Source organism: Sorghum bicolor, chromosome 2 (genome assembly GCF_000003195.3).
Source record: "Sorghum bicolor cultivar BTx623 chromosome 2, Sorghum_bicolor_NCBIv3, whole genome shotgun sequence".
NCBI lineage: Eukaryota > Viridiplantae > Streptophyta > Magnoliopsida > Poales > Poaceae > Sorghum > Sorghum bicolor.
The window spans coordinates 63,494,752-63,520,169 of record NC_012871.2 but is presented as its reverse complement, the minus strand read 5'-3'; the positions used below and the strand labels follow the sequence as shown (position 1 = coordinate 63,520,169).

Sequence of the window (25,418 nt, the reverse complement as noted above, 5' to 3'; positions counted from 1 at the left end):
TGTATGCAATACGGATGCTCTTTTTTTTTCCCCTTAGCCGTTGGAGCTGCTACTACTGCAGCCAGCAACACCGATGATTAATTGGAGCAAGGGATGATCAGGTTAACGTAACCTAACCTAACCCAAACCTGGGTGGACAGAAAGGACTATGAGTTCACATGCATCTGTTGATATGCTCGATTAATTTAAGGGCTAAGCCACCTTCTAATACGTACCACACCTTGTGATCTTGAACAACATGCCCAGACAAAAACTGCATTCTAGGCTTTTTGCTATCTAGACTATATATATATGCTCCTGTTGTGATTTGTAAAAGATCAGCAAAAGCGTCACGCCGTCACCCCTGTAAACTCTACATCCTCTCCGAAACGAAGAATTCTTCGAGTATAGTGGACACGAATTAAACAATTTTGCATCATCGTCCTGGAACAACAGACAGACATCCTTCCAGCCAGGTATATGAATGCTCTGAACATTCTGCAGCACCGCATGGCTCTGCCTGCTCTCCAAGCTGTTATTTTGTTCCTTGCTTTGTGCCCGGACAAAGGCATCCTTAGCTGGGGCTGCCTACCTGGTTTCGTTTTCTTGCTCACTGGCCCTCTTTGCATATACCTTTAAAGAAAGAGCAAAATGGAGATAAAAAAAGGGACATAAAGACAAGGAAAGAGGTCCACATCATCAAAGTATGAAAAGGGTAAGATACGCTCAAAGGTCTTTGGTTTATAGCCCCTAAGGCTTATCTCTACAGTTAAGGGCAAAATCAGTGCTAGTAGATGTCTATTGAAAAAAAAAGTTCTGCAGTTAAGGGCAAAAAGCTTACTACTCAACAACTTAAATAAGAAAAATAGGAGTAGTTAAAACGAAAGGAAATGGTGGACAGCATGCATAAATCCATGCAAATATAGCAAGCAATTAAGCATGAAAGTTCACTGCACCACAATTTACACCCAAATTGTTTGGTTTAGGGCCTATAGGCTCTAGCCTTTACCAGTGCCAGTGCCCTTTGGGCTGTGTGGCTTGACAAAGAGACGTCCCATCCTGCTCTCCCCATGCACGCTAGCGCTAGTAAGATCCATCTAGCTAGGGGCCATTGGAAAAGCCCTCAAAGCTGCAAAGAGAAAGAGAAAGGATAGATCACCTTTTTGTTGGTTCTGTTGTCTCTAACCGAGCTTTTCCAAATCGGTGATCTCTGATAATGTTTGTCTACAACTGCTCAGATTTTATTTTGCATTGGTGGTAAAGGACTAAAGGTAACCATGATTAACCTACCACCTTAACATATCCGGACTTGTGATTCGTGAAACTTCTTTTGCATTATTGGCCAAGCATGCAGCTAGCTTTGAGGCTAGGACCTTGAGCTTCGCATCTGCTATGAACTAGTTACCATGTTCCAAGGTTCTAATTTAACTTACTGATGGCTTGGGATCTTGTTAACCTTTTGCAGTTAACCTTTTTGACTAATCACTAGGCTCAAGACAGTGCCAGGGAGAACAGGCTCCTTGAGATCCTCCCCATCTATTAGACAAATCATGAAAAGTGAACTTTGGAGGTCTTTGAGGAACAATAAGAATGTCTGTCAAACGGACTTGTTTTATCATGGAGAACAGAATTGCAATACGCTCTGCAGTGTGGCATGTGTGGTTGCAATTTGCAGGGGCCTCTCAAATGGTGAGCTTCACCAGGTGCCAGATTCAAGCAAATGTCTTTCAGATTTTGTAAGCAAGAGTACTTTGCTAGTACTACTTTGTAATCCAAACTTTTACTTAAGACGATCGAGAGCTGACCACCTGCATCAGCAAAACAGCAACCGTAATTGGCTGACCACCTGCATCAGCAAAACAGCCAGGCAGGCAGGCAGGCAGCCGAGCAGGAGAGCCTGCAGGGCATCACAACAGCAGGTTCATTAAACTCAGCTGGTCATATAACCAATGCGGAAGAGAGAAGCATGACCACTGCTTGGCCCACCCCCAACTGCCAACTACTACTCCACAATTATGAAAGTACTAACCATAAACATAAGGTTACTTTGTGTAATCACCAAAAAAGTTCCATTTTTTACATACTGTTCAAATATAAAAGAATTGTGTTGTCCTTGCGAGACTAGAGAAGCTTATCACACGGACCTCGCAACAACAGCAAGCCGTAGTCCAGAGAGAAGGGATTTTTAAAAAAATTGCCCAAATGGCGCTGCAGGCACTGTCAATCTCTTCAAATGTGCTGTTCCCTCCACCACTTCACACTTCACCCACCTCCCTCCCTCCCTCGGCCTCGGCCTCGGCTACAGTTCGCCCATTCCTTGCCTCCTTCTCGGTTCTCGCCCTGCTCCGCCTCCGCTCCCACTACGTTTCAGATTCCCAAGAAGGCAAAGAAGCCCCTCACTTCCCACTTCCCAGCAGCAGCAGCAGCAGCTTTGGAGCCAAAGGTGCACGCAGCCTTTGACCCTCCACCGTCGCCACCATGGCCGTGGTCGCCGCCGGCGCCGAGGCCTTTGACCCCGCGGCGCCTTCGCCGTCCCACGCCCCGCCCTCGCGCCAGGACGTGCAGGCGGCCATCGCCAAGGCCGTCGAGCTGCGCCAGCTCCACGCCGCCCTCCTCCAGCGCGGCGCGCCCAATGCCCGCGCCGGCGTCGGCGCCAGCCGCAGCCCGGCCATCATCCGCCTCCCGCCGGTCGCGTCCCCCGCGCACTCCAGAGCAGCGGCAGACGAGGAGTACCCCGTGTTCACTCCGGTGAGCTAGCTTCTTAACACGTGTTACCTATATGGATCAAGGCCTCGAGCTCACTGTAACTGACAATGGCGTCTCTTGCTTTGCTTGCTTACCGGGCGCGGCCAGGCCTACGACGATGAGGAGCGCGTCGCTGCGGTTGCGTTGAACCACATTTGCCAGGACAACCGAAGCCGGTCGGAGAACTGGACCGGGGTCGCCCTGGATCACGGCGGAAGCGACGACGCGGCCATGTCCGACTACGACGGCCTCCACGCCTTCTCGTCCTCCAACAGCGAGGTGCTCTTCCCTTCCTCCAACGACCACCGTCTTCGGAACAGAGGCACGGCGGCGTACAAGATCCACCCCGCCTTCATGCACTCGGCGCCGTCGGCCGACCGCTTCCTCGCGTCCACCGGCCGGGCGGCCTACACTTCCGAGCTCAAGCTGCCGCCGGCGACGTGCGGCAACGCGTTCCGGCCCGCCACGATCAGCAGCACCAGGGTGCCGCCCCCGTCGGCGCACTCGCGGACGAAGCAAAGAGGGCCGCCGCAGATCCTGTCGTGGCTCTTCCCCAAGTCGAGGAAGAAAGCCAAGCCGCCGGAGATGACGACGTCGCCGACGGCCATCGAGCGCGGCAACATGCCGCAGCTGCTGACCGAGTGGGGGGCGCTGTCTCTCGAGTCCCTCAAGAAAGAGCTCGCGGAGGCCATCGCGCACCGGGACGCCGCGCTGCGCGAAGCTGCCGAGGTGAGGTCGTCGCTGGGGGAGCTGGCCACCAAGCTCGTGAGCGTGGAAGCGTACTGCTCGGAGCTCAAGAAGGCGCTGCGGCAGGCCACCAACTCGCCGTCCGTCTCCCGGAGATCGACGAGATCAATCGAAGCAAGCCGAGAGCTCCCGATGCCGGTGAGCCACGAGGTGATGGTGGAAGGCTTCTTGCAGATCGCGTCGGAGGCGCGGCTCTCTGTGAAGCAGCTCTGCAAGGCGCTGATCCAGCAGGTGAACGAAGAATCCAGCGACGGCCTGTCCGACAAGCTGAACCTGCTCCTGCGGCCGTACCAGCTCGCGCTCATCGGCAGCGCTGCCAAGCACTGCTCCAAGGCCGTGCTGTACCATCTCGAGGCGATCATGAACCAGGCCATGTTCCAGGACTTCGAGAACCCGGCGTTCCAGCGGAACGGCTCGCCGAGGTGCCTCGACCCGGCGAAGGACCGCCGGCAGAGCTTCGCCGCCTTCGTGGCGCTGCGCAACCTTAGCTGGAACGAGGTTCTGCGGAAGGGCACCAAGTACTACAGCGAGGACTTCAGCCGTTTCTGCGACCGCAAGATGAGCAGCGTGGTGGCGACGCTTGGCTGGTCACGGCCGTGGCCCGAGCAGCTGCTGCAGTGCTTCTTCGTCGCCGCCAAGTGCGTCTGGCTGCTCCACCTGCTGGCCTTCTCCTTCGGCCCGCCGCTGACGATCCTGCGCATCCAAGACGGCCGCGCATTTGATGAGATGTACATGGAAGACATCCTACATGACAGGCAGCAGGTGCAGAGTCCTTGTCAAGTGAAGATCATGGTGATGCCGGGGTTTTACGTGCAAGATAGAGTGCTTAAGTGCAGGGTCCTCACAACCAGATCAGCAGCATAATTCTGGAGTTTTCTTTGACCAACAGCTAGTGTGGTGTCAACTTCCACGTGTAACATCTTCTTCTTTTTTTTGTGTCTTGAGCCAAAGGTGCAGAAACTTCAGGTGCTGAACCGCATGTTTGCTGTAGATTTGGAGTAAACAACTAACAAAGTGAAGTCTGAGCTTTCTTTGACCAACAGATTTGGATTACTCCATTGTTATGTTATGATCAACAAAAAATGTTCCATTACAAGATATTTTTTCCAGATGTCATGAAAGCCTCATCCCTGATTTGGCTAGAAACCAATAAATATTCAAGCCAGCATCTGCATTTCTGCAGCTCAAAACTGAGCGTCACTACCGTAGAGAGCTAGACAAGATCAAAACATACATATGCACATCAGATGCCTATATGACAAAACTGAAACCTGGAATCATACCCAGCTGCTCTCAAATGAGATATCATCGAGCCGAAACGACAAATCCACAACATAATCCTCTTCAACATCTACTCTACCTTCAATGGTCTGCACAAGGTTTTGCTGTAGCTGAGGGAGCAGAGTTGAAGGCGGGGGTAGTTTCGGTGAACACATGATCCTCTCTGCTGGACCAGAAGGTTTCTCCCAAGCAAGCAAATGCAGCTGGATGGGGCGCACTGCGAGGCGGTGCAAGGAAAGTTTCTGGCTGAGGGAAATGGTGTCGAAGCAACGGACTGTCCCTGAACTGGAGATCATCCAAGGTAGGACCTTCTCATTGGACACCCTTGAGATGATCAGCAGTTTTGATGCCTCCTTGGCTCGGTTGAACAGATTACAGAGCCCAGACCGCGTTGATGGTGCCTCACTTTCCTTGTCATCTTCGACTACAGATGATATGTAGATAAAACCCTAACAAAAACAACCATGTCAGCAGATTCCATGGATGATTCTAACTTCTGAAGTAGTACATAGTAACTGTGAGTACTGTGTAGAGTGCTAGTAAAAAGTAAAAACAAGACCTCTTCAGTTCGGCTGATGGCAAAGCCAAGCCTTGTGTCACCTTCTACAAGTGGGATTTCCAGCTCCAATTCTCCTCCTATGCAGCTATACCAAAGCCGTGCTGCCTTTACCACACCAATATCCACTCCATGGTAATCTTCAAAACCGTAGAGCGTCGCATTAGTGACGTTCGACAGATCAGATAATGAACTTGAATTCACAGATGCAGACGCTGTCTCTCCAGATATCTGCATGTTTCAGAATGTGACAGTGCAAAGACAAAACTGTGAGTAGAATATTTCAAATATGAAACGATGTGAGAGGATTTGAACAAGTTGATTGCCCAGTTTCTAGGCTTAGTTATCTAAATACTGTCAGAAGATTTAAACTAATTGAAGTCTCATTGTAGTAACAGCCAATCTACACTGTGAGATGTCTGAATTAAAGAGCTTGTGTCTGCACCTTGGTGAGAAGAGCTTCACTCTGCACATTCATGAGATCGATGGGTATCCCTGAGGCCTGCGAAGAGCAGAACCATGCATTGGCATGCGCCAGGGTATCATCGAAGGACTCGTAGTGACAAGCATTGTTGTCCTGAGCCTTGGGCAGGACAAGTATCGAGAAGTAGCAGCTGGAGTTGGGCGCGCGCAGCATGTCACGCATCTTCTTGTCCCATGGGTATGCGACATAGCCATCCTGGAGTTGTGCCTTGCTCAAGGCTGATGCAACTCTTGTGCTCCTCATTCCTTCATGGAGAGAGGGATGTAAATTTCATTTATGTACAAAGTTCAAAGTCCACAAACAAACAAGCATGCTCATATTGTATGTGAAATGTACTCAGGAATTAAAGCATCATCATCTGTGATCAGAATTCAGAAGCAAGCCAGAAAGGCAGTTAGAAGCATGTAAGAAGACCAGCTAGGCATTATTACATGAAAATGCTCACAGGTATCAACTTTATACAGATGCAAGTCACAAAATTTCTGATTCCAGATCAAATGAAAATGAGGATTGATTAGTTTGAAACCATTTAGAGCATCTCCAACAGATTATTGATCCTCCGTCTCCTAAAAGTCTATATAGGCGATCTCCTATTATTAGTAATGTATCTTTTTCTTTTTCTCTGGATCTTCTACATTTGAGAGAGAACTACTCCCTCTGTCCCCAAATAAATCAATTTCTAGAATCCGTGCAAATCAAATTATCTTAAGTTTGACTAACCTCGTAGGAAAGAGTAACAAAATCTATGACATAAAATTAGCACATTATGAAAATATATTCGATGGTATATCTAACGCTACTAATTTGGTGTTGTAAATCTTTACGGGTTTTGCTAGAAATTCGGTCAGTTTAAAAAAAATTGACTTATACAACTCTAGTAATCTATTTATTTAGGGATAGAGGGAGTACTTATACTTTTTATCGGGGATATGATGAGTAATTTGTTGGAGTAACCACAATCCCTTATATTGAAATTTTTTGGTATCAGGGATGTCATAAGTAATCTGTTGAACATGTTCTTAGTTGTTCTCCTTCTCAACTCTTACGTCCCAAATTCATGTCTGATGTAGATGTAGATGCAAACTTTCTTTTTCCAGGAGAAAATAAAAATGGGGGAAAAAATCATCAAGAAGCCATAAAATAATAAGCAAGTCTAACGACCTTTAGGTGAAGTCAATAGTGGAGTAGACCCCAGATGAGACGAGAAAACGAGTGACAATTACAATGTATACAAGAAAGAATTGACTAACATTTAGACGACGACCTATTTCTATGACAGCAACGCACATGACATTCTTTCGGAAACGTCTTTCTTCCATTCTCCGTAGTTCACATATACTTCTATCCTTTAGCTACGTTTAATTTTGTTATGTAGCTGTCAATCTGACACTGATGGCCATGACCTCCTCAGTTTTCTCTCGATGAGTGAAAAGGAGAGGAAAATAGCTCATATCAGCATTTATAAAAGGAATAACGCCTGGAACAATGCACTGAAAGATCAGCTTATCAGAATATTCTCAGTCCAATTTAAACTTCAGATTTAACAAGAAGTTTGTCTTTTCACATGTGACGCGTGCGGAGCATCAGACATGCAATACTGTGCTTAATTGAAGCAGACACGGCGCCACCGGCCCACCACACGACCACTAGGCAAGTAGGCAGAGCATTCTTCACAAGAGGAGGCGTCAAGGCGAGAGAGAATGGAAGGGGACGAGGACGAGAGAGATGGACGCGGCTGATGGCATGACTCCCATAGTCCCATGCCCTCTTGCGCTTCTAGCTCCAGGCGCCGTACCGTAGCCGCAGAGGCACAGGTGCCAGCGACCAGCGATCGCCATGGCCGAGGCGCCCCTCTCCTCTCACTCATGTATGTCAGATGCAGCAACTATGAAGAAGCAGAGCAGTTGCTCAGAGCGGTGAACAGAGCTGTCCGTGGTCGGTTACCTTGTAAGACGAGGCACTCGCTCTCGAGGCGGTCGACGAATCCGAGCAAGTAGTTGGGGTCGTGCAGCGACCGCAGAACGTACTGCTTCCTGCCGCCTCCGCCGCCGGCGCCGGGACTGGCATGGTGCGGCACGATGCAGGCCTGCAGCTCCCTGCCGCCCCGCACGCGCACCTCCACGGAGGTGTCCCCGCGCTTGAACGCCGCGTGCAGCGCCTTGTGCAGCCCGGCGCGCCCGCCCTTGAACGGCGCCTCGAGCTCCAGCGCCGCCGCGCCGCCGCCGACGGAGCCGCGGCCCACGCGGACGGCCTCCACCACGTCCCCCTCCTGCACGACGCCCGCGCCGCCGCCCCACTCCTCCGCCTTGGAGCTCCCCGCCACGCACTCCAGCGCCACCACCGGCGCCTCCGCCTCCCGCCGCCTCCTACTCCCTTCCCCCACCTCCGCCATGGCTCCCGGCTCTGCTCTGCTCCTCCCCTCCCCTGCAGAGTCCAGACCCCAGAGAAAGGATCGCCCTCGGCTCGGTTGCTTTTATCGAGCCGGGGACGCGCCCCCACGTGCCGCCCGTGACACACCTGAGGCAGTGAGGCTGGATTCCGCTCGTGGTGGCGGGATCTCGGAGCCGCCGCCGGCGCGGCGGGGTTCGAGCCTCCCCCCGATCGATCGGCAGCGCGCACGCTCCGAGATTCCTCGGTCTCCTCTCGTCTCCTCGTACTCTATTCGCTCCGGTCCACGGCCTCCACCTCCACGGGCGCTGGCGGACCGCTGGGGAGCCTCTCTTTTCTCGCTGCGCGGTGCGGGAGGTTTAAAGAAGGGGGGCGGCGGGCAAATCGCCATCAGCCCGTCACGGTGGACGAACCCGACCAATCGCGTGGCATCCAGTGGCGCGCGCCGGCTTCCATCTGATGGGGTGGTGACGACTGACGAGCCGACCCCGCGCGCGCATCACCCGACTGCCATGCGGGGCCCAGGGCGTGTGGACCGCGACCTTAACGGTGAGCAGTTTACGTGAGCGATGCAGCGCCTCGTGGATGGATTTTGTTACGGTAATGATATACTTAAGACGTCCGTCAGTCCGGACGTTGCTGTCCACTCATTTCGCTCCTCCTCTATGCCTTCTTATCCACTCATTTTTTTCCTCTCCACTCTTTTCTCTCGTCTCGCTGCCGCCCCGCCGCTCTCACCATGCGGCTGCACTTCCTGCCGCGCCAATGGCGAGCCGCTCCTCCCTCCCTCCTCGTTGCTCCCACCATGCGTCCGCACTTCCTGCCGCGCCAATGGCGAGCCGCTCCTCCCTCCCTCCTCGCTGCGACCCACGCGCCCTCGAAGCCACCGGAGTAGAGCGTGACGGTGGTAGCATCCAGTGAGCGGCGCAGCTCCCTTTCTCCCTGCCCTTTTTCCCTCGCTCTCATAACCTCCATGCATCCGGAGATGGAGAGAACGGCGCGGCTCCGACGAGGTAGGTGGGGAGAGATTTGGATCTGAGGCCTCCCTCTTCCTTTTCCCTCCCTCCTCTTTTGTGGATCTGGATCTAGGCCCTCCTCTGCTCCTCCTCCTTCTCCTCTTCCTCTGGGTCTAGATCTATGAGATGTGTTGGCTAGGGTTCCGGCGAGCTCTTGGGATTCAGTGCTCTCGCGTGTTGTAATGGTGGTTATTTTCAGTTTTTCAGGTGATGTTGCAGTATGATAGGATTTTCGGCAAGCTCTCAGCTTCAGATTTTGTCATTGTTGCAATGGTTCTTTCTAGACGTTGCAGTAGGTTTCAGTCGTTGTTTCAGTATTGTGTTTTTGAGATGTTTCAGTTGCTTCAATCTGTATGTTGTAGTAGTTTGTTTCATGTTGTTACAACAGTTGTTTGTTGTTGTTGTAGTACTATGTCCATGGTGTTTCAGTTGCTCCATCCAATGCTTCAATCTGCACTGTTGTATTAGTTGTTGCATATTGTTGCAACAATTGTTCGATATTGTTGTAATACTATGTCCATAGTGTTTCGGTTGCTCCATCCAATGCTTCAACCTATGCTATTGTATTAGTTGTTACCTGTTGTTGCAACAGCCGTTCGTTGTTGTTGTTGTAATACTATGTTTATGGTGTTTCAGCTGTTCTAACCAATACTTCAATCTGCACTGTTGTATTAGTTGTTGCATATTGTTGCAACAATTGTTCAATGTTGTTGTAATACTATGTCCATGGTGTTTCGGTTGCTCCATCCAATGCTTCAACCTATGCTATTGTATTAGTTGTTACCTGTTGTTGCAACAGTCGTTCGTTGTTGTTGTAATACTATGTTTATGGTGTTTCAGCTGTTCTAACCAATACTTCAATCTGCACTGTTGTATTAGTTGTTGCATATTGTTGCAACAATTGTTCGATGTTTGTTGTAATACTATGTTTATGATGTTTCGGCTACTTCAACTTGTTTGTTGTAGCAGTATGTCATGTGTTGTTGCACTATCATGCATATTTGTGTTGCAGCGTCAAGTATAGAGGCAGGCTGTAGGGACGAGTTAGCGGCAGGTAGATTTACTAGGGGCTGACAAGGCGAGGGGCGGGGCGGATCCCATGCTCGTGGGGTGGGGCACGGACTCCTTGCACAGGGAACGGACGAAGGGCGGTCCTCCGTGTGGGCGAGTGGCGCAGGGGCGAGTTGGTTGGAAGGGAGCGGACAAGAAACAATCTTCTGTGCGGGGCGAGTGGGGAAGGGGTGAGTTGGTTAGGGGTGGGTGAAGTTTTCTTTTCTTTTTTTTCTTCTTTATGGTGGCGCGGGTGGTGGGTTCGGCGTCCGAACGCGTTGCTGGCGCCGGACGTCCGGGCGCTAGCAGTCCCCATTTTGTTACCATCTCGGGTCCTTTTCAGGTCAGTCATCAACTCGTGCTCATGCTCGTACAAAGACCTCTTTTTGCTTTGTTTTTTTACATATATACTAAAAAAATAGCAATTGCCGGCAGAGCGCTGGTCCAACCGTCCAAGAGTTCTGTTTCCATCTCGCGTTCATTGTTCGGATCCGTAGTTCCATACATATGAATCACCGATCCTGCCTCTAGTTTCTAACGCTGAAATTCTGCCAGGATCCGTACAAGCTGCAAACAGGTGGACAGGCCATAGATTGGCCCAATGAGACGAGAGGTTTGGTTCGGCTGATAAGTGATTGGAAGTGTACCCAAGTAGAGAGACAATGCAATCAAGTAACAAATGTTTAAGCGTTACTAGCTAGACGTAGTTAACATTTTGCAGCCTGATCAGGACAAGCCTCTGCGTGTGTTTGGACCTTCCTTAATGCCGATTGTAATCCGCCTGTGGCTAGCTAATAAAGTCTCTCTTTGCTCCAGAAAAAAACAGCAAACAGGCCTTATAGGGGGTGTTTGGGACTGCTCCACAAACTCCACTGTGGAGCAGCTCCACAAAAAACTGGAGTTTGTGGAGTGGTGCTCTCACAACTCTACCTTTTTTCCTCGAACTGAGTGCGTGTAGCTGAAACTGTTTGGCTAAAAAACGTGGAGCGAAGCTAAAAAACATGGAGCGGAGCAGTCACAAACACCCCCGAAGCTTCTACCAAAGGTTTCCATTGAGAGAATTGCTCCCAACCTCACCCGACGGCTCTGGACAACGTGAACTTCAAGCTTGTCAAAGCTATCAAGATACAGCGATCCAGATATTCACAAGAATAGCGCGTGCTTTCATAGCAGCGAGTATAAGTTCATGACAACGTCAAAAATCCAGGGCAGCTGCTTGATGAAGTGCACATTTCCTATCTCTTGCGTCTTGCATCAAAGGAGATTCAAAAATTGCACTGCTTAACAAATTAACCCTTGTGACATAGAACATATAGTGGTGACGAAGCCACACAATGAACAAATTACCCCTTGTGCACATTTCCTAGCATTTTGATCTAAGGCCTTGTAGGTACGTCGATATTGTAGGCATGTAAGCTGCTTTAAACAAATTTCAGACTTGACTTCTCACTTTAAGATGTCCTTCAGGCCTTTAAATTTGTTTGTATTGTGCTTCAGCGATTCTTATACTTGTATGCTGGCATGTTTAATTTTCAGTTTTAAATAAAATAAATTATGTGAAGTTGGACCGTCTTAGCCTTGAAACCCTAGCTACGCCCATTATGCATGGAGAAATAAACTACATGCTTTTGTGTCGACTGTGTCCAACTGTGTTTAACATCTGTAAGATGGTGATCTGCTGACAGGGAAGCAGGAACCCCGTAGGGCGGCACTTCAGAGGCACTCTAAACAATCAAAAGAATGGTAAACTATTTCGCAAGTACGAATTCCAAGATTCTGCAGGATAAATTAGTCCACTATTAAATTTAACCGATACATTCAAGAGAAGGGAGATGTTGACTGTTGAGATCCAAATGACATTCTATACATCGGAGAAGATTCCAACGCTGAAGCTAGGTAAGGTACCGATATGGTCCATCTAGTGACAGGCAACTTTATTAAAGACTACAATATATGCAAGTTGCAGCCATACTGTTTTACCAGAAAGAACTGGAAGCCAGGAAGCATCATGGAAAGTTCATCAACCAAAATCGATAACATCTATCAACTTCATCTTCTCCAAATCTGAAATGGAAAGAGAATAGATTGGTCATTGTTGTAACGCAATTAAAAAAAAGTGATGTTGCATTTGCTGCGGCAAGGAGGGAATTGAACTTCTGACTGTTACAGCATAATGATAATAATATATAATAAACACTTTGGAATTATATCAGTATATCAAGTAGCAAGCATCACTAACTGAAATATAAAATAATTCCCTAATAAACAAAAAAGGTGCATGCACAATCCATCTACATATGTGGCATCCTAAAGTATTTGGGAAACATCTAATTGATTTGGGGGAGAAGCAACAGGAACAACAATATCTATAGTGTATCAGGGAATTGAACCTCAGGACATAGTAAACTATTATTTCAGTATTTCCTGAAAGTAGAATCTCCATGGATTAATTTATGTTTATCATGTTCCTTTTTCTTTTAAAAAGAAGTTTAATTTGATTAAACTAGTGATGAATAGAAGCCGCAATGGCAATGATGAAGGAAGAGAAGCAGGATAAAACAAGTAAACATTAGAGTACTTATACAGAGATTAACTGAACCAAACATGTTTCATAGCTTTGCTAGGATAAGAACAGCAGGTCAATTTAATGCACAAGTGACAAGTTTACCAATCAGGTAATGACTTCTAGATGGATAAACTCTACATCCATCTTCTTGTAGCTTTATTCCTTGGATCTTGCTGACTTTGTCGTCTAATCCTTTTAAAATCTCCATTAGAGGATGTAGGTTGCTTCTGTCTGCCAAATGAATTTGTTTCTACTTTTGGGTTAATGTGAATCTCTTTTAAAGGGCTAGTTGAGCGCAGCTTGTGAACGAATGAAGTTTTTGATGGAAGAGATGCTTTTGCTGTAGATACTTCACAACTCCCTATGGAATAACCATCTCCTGGAGTGCTATCAACAAGATGCTCATCAAGGTATTCTCTTAGTGCAACCGGAGATTCAGAATCTGATGATGAGCTAGAACTGCTCATATCATACAGAACATTGTTTGACATCACTGGCAGATCAGTACAGATTGGACTTATGGCAGAAGATGCCCTTTTAGCCCTTGACAGTTCAACAACCTATCAAAGAACATAAGAAGTCAACGCTTTGCCTGACCACAAAGGATCAGTAAGGACTTGGAAGAACTGCTTACCATATGCTTCAGAGCAGCCATGTCTTTCTTCAATTTAGAGATCACCATGTTTTTCCTTTTAAGAACTTCCTGCAGCTCTGCAATTCTCTACATGCCAAACAGGAAGAGTTTATCAATACTCCAATAGTATATTACCTGAAATGTTGGCAATGACAAGTATTGAGATTCTAACCTTCGCATCAGCAGTACTAGATGCATGTGCCGCTGCAGCTAGTTCCTTGATGGTTGCATCTTTCTCTTCACATTCCTTCTGAAGATTGTACAGTTGTTGATCTGCTGCCAGGAAACTTAGCTGGACACAATTTAGAATGCTATCACCACACAACACAATTGAGGATAAGAAAAAGAGTGTGTAAACTTTGATCAAAGAACCCCTATAGTAACTTCAAAAGGCCAAAAGGAATGCATTGTCGACAATTGTAACATGGATACAATCAAGTATTGTGAACAATAGATGCGTGGAAATAAAATTTCACACAAAACAACAGAAAATGCTTTTGCCCCAGAAAAGTACAAGCATATCTACCTGATTATCCCCATTTATCTGGTTATCAACTGATGACACAACACTCCAGCAGAAGTCTGAGAGGTCTGACATACGGCGCTCTTCATGATCCATGGAAGATAGACTAGACCTATCAACCATATCACTCCTAGCATCGTCTGTGCCACAGAGATCCTGCACAATTGGTGCATATTCTTCAGTAAGCAGATCCTCTTCTTTTAAGGAAAAAAAGCAATAAGTCAACAAGTGCTACCTTTGCCTTCTGAGGAGTGGCAGCAACCTCTAGCTTCGTGCACACACAGCATCTAGATCCCTCTCCGTCTCCTATATTCTTGCTGCCTGCAATCTCATTCGTCTCCCTTTCATCGGAAATGTAACTGTCACACTTGACGTACTGCTGTTGTAGGGAGCTCATCTCGACGAGCAGATCATCCAGCTTCTGCTGCATGCCTTCCAGCACCTCATCCTGCACACCAAAAACATTATTCGCGGAATGGTCACCAAATACTCGATCAAGACATAGATACGAATACGATCGAGGAGATCAACAGAACCAAACCCTAAGATGAATCGACCGCTGTAGCTGCTCGATGCGGCGGGCGGCGTGGGACCGGGAGGATGCGGCGGCGACAGTGGCGACGAGAAGCACGCGATGGAGCGGGCTGAAGAGCTCCCACGCTACCGCCTCATCCGGGGGAAGGCCCGGTGCGGCCGAAGCGGCAGACGACGCCTCCTCCGCCCCGATAAGGCGACCCTGGAGGGAAACCCACGCGTGCCGCCGCGGGGCCGCCGGCTCCCGGAAGCGGCTCGCGAGGGCACAGCGGCGCCGGGGGTAAGGCGAGGGCGAGGAGACGGACACGCGGGAGGGTGGGAGGTCCGGGGGCGGGGTCGCCTCGCCGACGGCGGCGGCGACCATGGCGAGGAACTGCAGAGGGTTTGGCCGTTTGGGGATTGGAATTTGAGTTGGGGATTTTTTGTGCGTTTGGGCGGGGCTTTCAATTTCTTTTTCTTTTCGGTTTTCAAAAAAAATAAAAATATATATTTTGAACGGTTAGTTTTGGATCTCATCGGCAAATATCTGGGCCCAGTTGAAAAACGGTCCATCTTCTGGCCCATTAGCTTATTGGATCGAGAGTGAGGCCCGTATTTGTGATCTCCATCTGAGAGCCGCCTCCTGCTGTAGACACATGGAACAGCCGCACGCTCTTGCGGAGGGCGGGGCCGGCGCCGGCGCCGGCGCCGGAGTGGAGGCCATAGGGGATGCGTACATCATCCGGCCGCTCGAGCTCGCCGACCTCTCCAAGGGGTTCTGCGACCTTCTCGCGCAGCTCTCCCCCTCTCCGCCCCTCTCAGAGGAAGCCTTCCACGCGCGCTTCGCTGAGCTCGCTGCGCTGGGCGCCGATCACCTGATCCTCGTAGCGGAGGACGCTGCGACGGGCCGCCTCGCCGGCGCGGGGGCGATGCTGGTGGAGCGCAAGTTCATCCGGCGCTGCGGCCTTGTGGGCCACTTGGAGGACGTGGTGGTGGACGCCGCCGCGAGGGGTCGGGGGCTCGGGGAGCGGCTCGTGCACCGCCTGGTGGAGCACGCTAGGGGGAGAGGGTGCTACAAGGTTATACTCAACTGCACAACGGAGCTGAAGGGGTTCTACGCCAAGTGCGGGTTCGTGGAGAAGAACGTCCAGATGGGGCTCTACTTCTGATCTAGTAGGTTCCAGCTTCTCCGATTGCACGCCCTGTTTATGTTGTCTTCAATTGATTCCTCAATTCAGGAAGTGCTGTTGGAAAGATCTGTAGGTTCGCCTGTTTCCTTGAAAAAACTCGAGCTAGTGATCACTGCGGCTTGCATTGCCTCAACATAATTATGTGATGTGTGGCACATTTACTGAATCCATTTGTAATGGGATGTTGTCAGAAGTTATTATAGATCTCTTTGCTTTTACCAGGCTCGCAAAATTACTTCCATTGGTAATAGTAATCCTGAATAACATTTTGTTCATTTCCTGAACAGAAAAGAAGGTAATTGTTTTGCCCTGAGTTTGGACCTAGGAGGCTAGGACTATGAGGTTATTCAAGGTTTGATACTTTGAGCATGATGAAACTTCCATGGAAGGCAAATAGTGTTTTATTGGATAAGATCAGTGTCGGTAGTGTTTCGTTTTAGAGGGCGCATATGTTATGCCTTATGTGCATTATCCAATGAAGAATGAACATAATTGGTCTTATTGAGAAATTCAGGGTCCTAGATTCTTTGCCATAGATCTCTTAGAATTTAATATGTGCAAGACACATTTCATGGAGTTGCGTGTGAGCATAAAAGTTAGCGAGAATTAGTAATTGTTTAGTGCAATAACACATTGGTTTGTGTTTGTACTAAGAGAGAAAAAGTGGGCGCTAGGTCATTCAAGATATTTGCATTCTTGCATGATTGGGAAAAGATGTCTGAACTGATCTTCAAGACGAGGTATAAACAATTTGGCCCAAACAATTTTGTGTATTTACTACTGCTGAAGCTATGTTAAACAGACCTAACCTAATAAGGTTCTTTCTTTGCTAAAATCAAGTAGCGTATTAACCAGCTAATGCTCCTTTTAGGGCTGCTTTTTAAATATTCAGTTACCCTGAAAATAACAATGTATGGAATAATCATAAGAGCTTATCAAAGCTCTGTGACCTTTATGCATGCTTGTACTGGAAGTTCCAAAGATTTCTTTTCTTATGATTTGCAAAAGTATAACCTTTTCTTTACTTTATTTTGATTTTTTTTCCCCGCTTCTGTATCATTTTCCATTATAAGTCATGTAGACAAAAATGGCTATTATCTCATTGCCAGTAGGCAATATTTAATGATGTCCTCATGATGGACGAATACTCTGTGGTTGAATCGGGTTGTACTCAACCCACAGTTAGTAGGTAGAACAAGTTGAGAGTTGTCCTGTTCAACTATTTCTGAAGAAGGGCAAGGTAAAACGATGTCTGAATAGTGCCTGTAGAACTTCATTGTTTAGAATGTCTGAAGAAGGACAAGGGGGATGATCCGTAGCATGTCAGTGGCGGTCACTGCCTGTTCAAATGGGAATTTGTAACTCTCTCCAGGGAGAAAGGTGGCTTGGGAATTAAAGACCTTGAGATTTTTGCTAGGGCACTGCAATTATGTTGGTTGTGGCACAAAATGGAAAAATAGAGAGAGAGCTTGGGCACAAATGTATGTGCGCTGTGATAAAATGGACAGGAATTTGGTTTTCGCTTCAACAATTGTCAGCGGGTAAAGGGGATTTGGCACCGTTCTGGCTATGCTCTTGGGTTGAAGGTTCAGCTCCCAGAAACATTGCACCAATTCTGCTTGCAAATGATACAACATAGGGCATTCTTGGCGGCCCTTTCGAGTTGGGTTTTTTATCAAGCTTGGGTGGTTCGAGTGGTTTTGGCTGTATGTAGCTGTTTATCCAGGTTTAGGGTTAGCTAGTAGTTGCTGGTGGAGGGGCTCTTCCCTTTCACTCCGAGCTGCCCCTTTGCCCCCTTTTCTGCTCTTTTGGTTTTGGTTTTGGTTTTGGTTTTTTTCCCCCATGTAAATTTTTGCTTCTAATAAACTCATTCTGCAAGTCTCGTGCTGATGTTTCGGAAAAAGAGTGCCTGAAGATCATACAACTCAAAAGGTGGATGGTAATGGATCCTTGAATCAACTAGTGCTTGACTGCATGTGTTCGTTTAACTCTTTCCTTGATCTGTGCCAAGTTTCCAGCATTCTCTTGATCAGATTCCTTTTCGCTGTTTTGTCACAATTTGATCAGCTGACATGAACCTTCTTTCAAGAGCTATAATGCTATTGCAACTTAGAGCCCAATGGATAAGAACTCAATTGTTAAAGTTCAGGGATTCCAAATCTTCTACAGACAGACAGCTTTGTAATGTTTGCCTTTCATGTTGCTGTGGAATTTAGTACTCTTTATTTCATGTTTTGCTCACAAATGTTGATCTTTTCTGTCTATGCCATTCTGAATGATGGCCTCTTTGGATTTGCCACTGTCATGTCACAGGTGCAAGTGTGGCGCCCTGCCCGTGGTGCAGCATGAAAGTAGAATTTTCCGTCATCTTTAGAAGGCATTCGTATGGGCCCTTTTTACATACTGAATCCCTATAGACTATGGCCTGTTTAGTAGAGCTCCACCAGTTTAAGATCCACAAAAAAATAGATCTAGATTTAATTCTTCTAGTCAAACACTTCTGGCTCCACCAGGGATTTGCTTAATCTGCCCCTACGAGATCTACCAAATTGGTGGAGCACCCACCAATCTCAAGTTTGTTGGAGTTTAGAGTTAGAAAAATTACAGGCTGTCGAAATGGCCCAACACTCTCGAAAACGTAAGATATATTTGGAATAAATACAAGAAAACGTAATATTGACATGATCTACCTATATCTTGGCATTCCAAAATCTACTGGACAACTTGTTTCATGATGACAAATACACTCTCTCCCTTTTTTTATCCGTCGTTACATATTGGTCAAATTTTCTTAAATTTCCAGAGCCACTGCGAACACTAAGTACAAAGCAAGACATACAGGTCTCATCTGATCTTTATGGGAAAAGTAGCCTGGGGATTGATTAAACACTCGGGAAATATTCGAATAAGTTATTTATTTATGTAGCTTATAATAAGTAATTTCTGTAGATAAGTGATTTATTTTAGAGTAGCGGGAGAAGAAACTAGATAGTAGCTGGAGAAGAAATATACCTCGTATCTTTGGCAAACATGATCGCTATGGATAGACATGGATAAGCATCTCTAACGATCTTATAGTAAGTAATTCATCGACTGGATAAGTAAAGGAAAGGTAATTCTTCGACTAGATGGACAACATTTATGTCTCCAAATAAGTTTGTTATAAAAATAGATCAATGAATTACCTAATAATACTAATTATGTAGTATGAATATAAATATTTGGTCAAAGTTGACTACGTTTAACTTTTCAATAAGTGAGAATGACAAATAAAAAGGAATATGAAGAGGTGCTTGAACATATTGTAGCTCACTCCTTGACCTAAATGTATCCGCCACCTTACTATATCGCCTAAGTCTCTACAGTTCTCATGATACTCCTTTAGCATTGGACAACTTGTTTTACATGGGTGTGTTTGGTTCGTTTTCAATACAAGCCTGGCTAGCTAAACTAAGCCAGGCTAGTCTAAGCTTGGCCTTAGCAAGCCGAGGTGAACTTGTTTGGTTGCATGTACTATGTGTTTGGATGGCCTCCTTACCCATGGCGCTGCAGAGCGCAACTAGCCACTGGGGCTCCTCGCAGTCGTCGGCGGTGCAGGTCAAAGCTTCACCCAGAGCACCGAGGCCGGCTCCGAGATCTTGGGCACGTTGGGGTTCGACGCCGGGCGAGGATCCCCCAGCGCGCGCTGCGACGCGGGGCCTTGGGAGAGAGGGGGCTCCACGCGGACGACGAGGGCTCACCGGAACATGAGCATGACCAAGAAGCCAAGGAATGCGGCGGCGCCAACACCGGAGCAGCAGAGGTCAAGGATGCCCTCGTGCCTGGCTTTCCACTCCTTGCGCGCCCTCTTCCCCCTGATGAAGTCCTCGTACCTTTCCCTGGTCGCGTCCTCCCCGCACCCGCGTCGCCTGGGCGTGGCCTTGGCGGCGGCGGCGGCGGCGAGCCCGTCCCTGCCATTGACGCCAGCGCCATCCGCATCCTCGACGTGCAGGCTGACCTCCCGGACGTGGTTGTACCGCTCGTCGCACATGACGGTGACGTCGAGCGCGGTGCCTCCCTCGCCGTCGGAGAGCACAACGACGAAGCGCGCCACGGGAACCAGTCTGAGGCAGCGTCTATCTCCACGACATGGTACAAGATGCAGGCCTGCGGCTGGAGGCGGAGGGGAAGTGGGAGGAGGCGAGAGAGGAAAGGCTTAGAGAGCGCCATGGCGGCGACGGAGCTGCGCGGAGGCGGAGGGGAATGGGGAGGGGCGGATGGGGCTCCAACAGTACGGCTGGCCCATCCAACCAGGCCCCAAGCCTAGTTTATGTAACCAAACATTCAAAAACTGGCTTAAGGAAGTAATGACGAGACTAGCTGCTAACCATACACATCCTATGTAACCAATATAAGAGATGCTTTAACCAATCGTAGGTTACTCTTTCCCCTGAAAACATTTTTACTCGATTCGACATGCATAATAGGGGAATAAAAGGCGACGATGCACAATAGTGTGACCAAAAAACAATTTATTTGTACCAAAGTTTAGTGGTGTGTTAACAATCTATTTGTATCAAAGTTTAGTAGTGTGAATAAATAACTAAGGTGGTGTTTGGTCCTGTGAACCCCACCTCATTCTTGACCGATGTGGAGTTCATTCCATTCAACAATTTTCATAGAAAAAAACCACATTTGTCATGTGTTCGTTCCACAATTTTCATAGACAATAACCACGTCTCATGCTTGTACTGGCACGAGATGATCCGGACCATGGATTATTTCTTTCCATTCCGCGAACTATAAAAAAGTACTGGTTAGACTTATCATAAATTAACTCGATCCATTTCACGCAAAGGAAACAAAATAAAGGATAGGCCACCGCATGTTCCTCTAACCACAGCATAAAGTTACCAGAACTAATTAACTAAATCACACAAACCTATGATTTAGCCACCACTAATTCTCATGATAACTCGAGTAACTGTAACATACACAAGCAATAAGCAAATCAGCGCAGGGTAAACACAAATACGAAAAGTATAGCATTATAGCAAGAGTAACAAGTAGATATCAAATATAGGAGCGAATGCATCGTCTCACTCCCACGACACAAACCAGAGTACCCAAACCCTTAGTTCAATTTCCTAGACCCTTGAATTAAAGGCTACAACGAAATAGAGCAAATAGGTGAACGACTGAGTTTAGAACAGAAGTTTGTAATTATGGAAAAAGCAGTGCTTCAAAACTTGGCCTTTAGTAGAACTTCGGGCTTCCTTCAGCTGAGAATTATCACACCTAAACTCTACCAACCCTGTTTAGGTTCACCATGCGAGCACCACCATCACCACCTCTGGCTGATGAACCAGACTGGTTGCGACCCCTTCCATCCTGAAACCGTGAACCGCCACCGTAACCCCCACGGGAACCCTGGTTGCCCCTGTCCCTCTGGTGGCCACCACTTTGACCAGATCCTCCACCTCTACCAGAGTATCCAAACCGATTGCCACCACCCTGCCGCCCCTGTGATGAGACAAAGTTCTCCTGCCACTTCCCCATATTGGATGAGTCCTGACCATCACCTCTGCGCCTGGGCGGCACTCCCTCAAGAGTACCACCAGTTCTTGCCTCGTATGCCCTCTCATTGCTCTCCACAAGGACCGAGAGCTTATCTGCCATCTGGAATAGTAGCCCCTGAAGCCTAGTTTGATCCACACTGTGGAATACAATGCATTTTGTTGGCTGGTCCCAACTAGCATGAAGCTCTTCATGCATCATCATCTTGCTAACAATGCTGTGAGCATGCTGCTCGCTGAGATCAAACATGGTGGTGAGCTGGTTAAGGCTCAAGGACTCGTAGCAAGACGAATATGAGAAGAGATAGGTTCTAAGAGCTTCCTCCTTGATCTTAAGCTTCAGCATCTCAAGAACATGATCTCTGTTCCTCAAAAGCTTCCAGATCTCCAGTGAATTAATGACACTGAAAGCCTTTTGGTGATCACCCTTGTTGAGGGCTCTTGTGGCAGCCATTACATGGTCCCTCACGTTCTCTGGTGGCCCAACAAACGTCTGCCTTTCACTCACTTCAAGAAGCCGTCGGAATGTTTTGCTCATAGGCCTCCGCTTGTCATAAGTGCTGGCAGCCATATTGGGGACTTCAATCAGCATCGCACAAATCAAGTGTGTGGCTTCCAAAAGTTCCAGGTTTATATGCATATGGTAAGGCATTTGCCTTCTCCTCTCAAGTCTTTCCTGCAGTGATAGGGTGGGTACATCATTAGCACTGATAGAACCAAAACAAAACAATCATCTTTTCCTTGTATAAAACTACGCCAATTGTGGTCTACAGTTAAATAGAAGTAGCATAAAGGAACTACATCTGTGTAATAAACATAAGTACAGGCCAATATAGAAAATGTAAAATTTTGTGATATGGGTCAGAATTCCTGCATAAAACAGGAAAAACATTCTAATATCGTATTAAAAAAGCAACAGAAACATAAATAATTAACAGATACAAGAGGGGGATACTACTGTGCAAATATTATCAATTGACACAAACAAAGTTTTCCAACTAGTGTTTTGCTTGTGTGATTAGGGGCTATGTGTGCAGCATTTACAAGAAGAAAAAAGGATGAGTTGCATAGAGGTTTACCTGTTCAGGAGTTTTTTCATGGTATCGGCTTTGTTGCACACCTTGTGCAAGCAATTCTTTCACCCTCCCAGTAGAGTAGAGCTCGGTCAAGCATCCATGGGCTTCATTTATCAAACCAGCCCTGAAAGCACACAGCCCCAACTGGGCCATGACCCTATTGAACAAAATCTGTGATGATATGTCCATGAGCTGAACACCATCTTGCAAATGACTCATTAAAAGCAAGTCACGAGCCACTGAAAACTCATCAGAGATCGCATGGTGATATATGTCACACAGCATTGCACGGGCTTTGGTCCTTTCATCTCCATACTTGTAAATTAAGGACATCAATCCATCCATCAAAGTTCTACCACTCTCTGGAAAAGTAGGCTTCCTCGGCACAACCTCTGGAATCACAACAAATGGTGATGGTCCTCTGTTGTCATCTATTGCCTGATGTTCATCACCAGCCTCTGCATCATCATCATCCAAACTGTCCTCAGGCTGCTCTGCAAGTTTTCTCATTGCATCATACACTTCTTGGGGTTTGTAGTAAACCAGTTCAACACGGCGCAGTGCAACCTTGGCAGCAGCTTTGAGGTTCCCAACCCTCTCAAGGTAATCTTGGACATTCTGAGCAACAACCAAAAACAGGGGTTCCTCTCTAAGCCTCTGAACATAATCTTTTGTGTACGGATCTGTGCACTGCAAGGTCTTCAAAAATTCAGAGTCCAGTCTCTCGAGGAATGCAACCAGGTCACCAACAACATGTATAGTTCCATTATAGTCTGCACCCTTTTGAGTTTCCTTCTCATCAGGCTCAAATGAGGTGTCTACTACAATGTTAGGATACTGCTGGAGTATATCAAGCACAAGCAGCATATTATTGACACACTTCTTCCACACATTGACTGGCATATGCCCAAGTAGACTAGGGTTGACATCAAACTGCGCAGAAATCACATGGAAAAGGATTTCAAGCTTCTGAGCTGGTGTTTTGGCCACACGGGTCAAAAATGTTAACTGCTCAACACGCTCTATCCTTCCAGTACCTTTCTTTCCCCTTGATGCTACAATCTCCTTGAGTTTATTATCGACAATATCCCATGTGATTTCACTTGGATCTTTCAAGAACTGCTTATCCATTAGCTTATCTTTCTTACTCCTCTTCTTTTCCCAACCATCCTTGTCATCATCATCTTCGTCAGGTTCCTCTTCTGACTCTGACATAGCTATTTTATCAGGATCTTCAATCTCTGCATCACTCTCATCAGCATCATCGTCATCATCGTCATCCATATCTTTATCATCCGCAGGTTCATCATCAAAACTCTCTGGATGCTCCCTGCACTTCTGGATCTGTTCTTCGTACTGCTTGTTGTTCTTCTTGAGCTTTTGCTTCATCGCATTCAGTGCCTTCGCATTGCTGCTGCTCATCTTCTTCTTGGCCTCCTTGTTTGCAAGGGCTTCAGCAAGGAAGTCCTCCAGCAACACAAGAGCCTTGATATACATCTTTGGAACCTCAGTAGATTCATTGACACGAACAACCTTTTCAAGATGTTTGTTAAGCTTCTCAAAACTCTCCTGCAAGCTAACCCAGTCATTGATCTTCATTGCATTACGCATCTGATCAACAATAGATCTCATCTCCTCATTGCGCTTGTCCCTCAGAGAGCGGATCACACGGTGCCCTGTATCAGACTCATCGCTGTCGTCTTCTTGGTTCTTCAAATAGCGGTTTCCAAGACTGCGTCCTGCACCACCACGGCCTCCATCATCATCACTATCACTGCCCTGTTCTGACTCGACTTCTTCCTCCTCCTCCTCAGACTCACTATCCCCCTGAAGTTGCAAAGGACCAGGCAAGTGTCAGATTCTTGCATCAACAACAATTTGATCAATTACTTCAGAATGCACATCATGAATATACTGGCATGCTGGTATCATTGCGCGAAAGAAAGCAAGTACCTGTCCCCAGAAACGGGATGCCATGGTTCCGGCTGCTGCTTTAGCTTCTACGAGAATCAAGCTCTGCAAAAATTACACCAAGAATGAGCAATAATTAATATAAAAACAGAAGAAATAGTGGAGGCTGCATTAAACTAGAGGCAGAGCTGACACAAAAGTAAAAAAAATTGAGTACAAATTTGAAGAGTATCATAGTGAATCAATCCTTAAAAATGACTTTACAGAACCAGTGACTATGAAACAGAAGATAAAAGTTCAGCATAGCAGGGGAAGACGACATGGGGGTACACATGCACTCCCAAAAAAAATTCAAAATAGTCGAAGTTTATAATACATGTAAACACTTGTCATTAGATCATATCCGAATACAAGGTTCAGCCCAAATTGGATTGTTCACAAATGAAAAAAAATGATATAATATTTGCTGATACAGGATACGAACTAGAATATACAGTTCAAGTCTTTCAGATATGCATCAGTTCAACCTAACCTTGTCATCAGTTCAAAAGAACGTGACAATAGTACCAGATATTATGCATCTAGACAATCCTGGTCATGCGCATAGAGCAAATTCGCATCTATAACATGTGGCCCTTCCTACCGAATTCGCATCTATAACATATAACCCTCCTACCGAATCGATCTCGAGAAGTCGAGATCTTCTAATTACTGCTACATAATTTGTGAATTAGGTTTAGGTCGGGACTCACCTTGGGAAGACCGGAGGAGGATGCAGACGGCGACACCGAAGGGGAGGGAGGGGCGCCGGTCGCGTAGACGGTTTGTCGAGACTCGGGGAGCGGTGGCGCGGTGGTCAGGGAAGAGAGAGAGCGAGCGGCGGCGACCTGCAGGAGGGACAACCGACTGGGACGGGGATGTGGATGCGGCAACACTGCTGCTGCATATATATATCTAGGGTTACACCGTGGGCTGGGCCGGCTTTGGCCGTTTCGTGGGCTAAGTACGTCTGGGGTTGGCCCAGCAATGACTGTGTGTTTACCCACTTCCATCGCTGCTAAAACCCCTTAACCAAACCAAATTTCACCGTAATACCTATACCTATAGCGTTTATTTATTTATTATGGCCTTGTATCTTAGATCCGGTTAGAGACTCTTCACCGAAAACCCATGCTGATTTGCTCATTTCTAGATGAGATAAGTG

The 25,418-nt window shown here is 47.2% G+C and overlaps 5 protein-coding genes across 5 annotated transcripts; 2 read left to right on the top strand and 3 right to left on the bottom strand.

Moving 5' to 3' along the window:
• Positions 1,816–4,445, top strand: LOC8055876 (IRK-interacting protein). The gene is made up of 2 exons (XM_002462521.2): positions 1,816–2,727; positions 2,833–4,445. Exons 1-2 carry the CDS (start codon positions 2,458–2,460, stop codon positions 4,333–4,335), a joined length of 1,773 nt encoding a protein of 590 aa, XP_002462566.1. The 5' UTR covers positions 1,816–2,457; the 3' UTR covers positions 4,336–4,445.
• LOC8055875 lies at positions 4,581–8,612 on the bottom strand. Its single transcript, XM_002460409.2, has 4 exons — positions 7,737–8,612; positions 5,754–6,037; positions 5,312–5,539; positions 4,581–5,201 (listed from the first exon to the last, which is right to left on the bottom strand). The coding sequence occupies exons 1-4, from the start codon at positions 8,182–8,184 to the stop codon at positions 4,749–4,751; spliced, it is 1,413 nt and encodes a 470-aa protein (XP_002460454.1). The 5' UTR covers positions 8,185–8,612; the 3' UTR covers positions 4,581–4,748.
• On the bottom strand, positions 11,986–14,918 carry LOC8064847. Its single transcript, XM_002460408.2, has 7 exons — positions 14,511–14,918; positions 14,205–14,417; positions 13,973–14,125; positions 13,619–13,738; positions 13,447–13,533; positions 12,915–13,372; positions 11,986–12,310 (listed from the first exon to the last, which is right to left on the bottom strand). Exons 1-6 carry the CDS (start codon positions 14,865–14,867, stop codon positions 12,947–12,949), a joined length of 1,356 nt encoding a protein of 451 aa, XP_002460453.1. The 5' UTR covers positions 14,868–14,918; the 3' UTR covers positions 11,986–12,310; positions 12,915–12,946.
• On the top strand, positions 15,124–15,890 carry LOC8055874 (glucosamine 6-phosphate N-acetyltransferase 1). The gene has a single exon (XM_002462520.2). The coding sequence runs from the start codon at positions 15,139–15,141 to the stop codon at positions 15,649–15,651; it is 513 nt and encodes a 170-aa protein (XP_002462565.1). The 5' UTR covers positions 15,124–15,138; the 3' UTR covers positions 15,652–15,890.
• Positions 20,674–25,148, bottom strand: LOC8055872 (eukaryotic translation initiation factor 3 subunit C). Its single transcript, XM_002460406.2, has 4 exons — positions 24,967–25,148; positions 24,257–24,319; positions 22,307–24,130; positions 20,674–21,903 (listed from the first exon to the last, which is right to left on the bottom strand). The coding sequence occupies exons 2-4, from the start codon at positions 24,278–24,280 to the stop codon at positions 20,950–20,952; spliced, it is 2,802 nt and encodes a 933-aa protein (XP_002460451.2). The 5' UTR covers positions 24,281–24,319; positions 24,967–25,148; the 3' UTR covers positions 20,674–20,949.

Excerpts from the sequence above, each read along its gene's own strand:
- LOC8055876 (XM_002462521.2), top strand. The coding sequence starts at position 2,458 with ATGGCCGTGGTCGCCGCCGGCGCCGAGGCCTTTGACCCCGCGGCGCCT. Across the intron at positions 2,728-2,832 it reads AGTACCCCGTGTTCACTCCG|GCCTACGACGATGAGGAGCG; the intron begins GTGAGCTAGCTT and ends GGGCGCGGCCAG.
- LOC8055875 (XM_002460409.2), bottom strand. The coding sequence starts at position 8,184 with ATGGCGGAGGTGGGGGAAGGGAGTAGGAGGCGGCGGGAGGCGGAGGCG. Across the intron at positions 6,038-7,736 it reads CGAGTGCCTCGTCTTACAAG|GAATGAGGAGCACAAGAGTT; the intron begins GTAACCGACCAC and ends CTCTCCATGAAG. Across the intron at positions 5,540-5,753 it reads GTGAAGCTCTTCTCACCAAG|ATATCTGGAGAGACAGCGTC; the intron begins GTGCAGACACAA and ends TGAAACATGCAG.
- LOC8064847 (XM_002460408.2), bottom strand. The coding sequence starts at position 14,867 with ATGGTCGCCGCCGCCGTCGGCGAGGCGACCCCGCCCCCGGACCTCCCA. Across the intron at positions 14,418-14,510 it reads AGCGGTCGATTCATCTTAGG|GATGAGGTGCTGGAAGGCAT; the intron begins GTTTGGTTCTGT and ends TTTGGTGTGCAG. Across the intron at positions 13,534-13,618 it reads CTAGTACTGCTGATGCGAAG|AGAATTGCAGAGCTGCAGGA; the intron begins GTTAGAATCTCA and ends TTTGGCATGTAG.
- LOC8055874 (XM_002462520.2), top strand. The coding sequence starts at position 15,139 with ATGGAACAGCCGCACGCTCTTGCGGAGGGCGGGGCCGGCGCCGGCGCC.
- LOC8055872 (XM_002460406.2), bottom strand. The coding sequence starts at position 24,280 with ATGGCATCCCGTTTCTGGGGACAG. Across the intron at positions 24,131-24,256 it reads CATCCCGTTTCTGGGGACAG|GGGGATAGTGAGTCTGAGGA; the intron begins GTACTTGCTTTC and ends TTGCAACTTCAG. Across the intron at positions 21,904-22,306 it reads ATGAAAAAACTCCTGAACAG|GAAAGACTTGAGAGGAGAAG; the intron begins GTAAACCTCTAT and ends CTATCACTGCAG.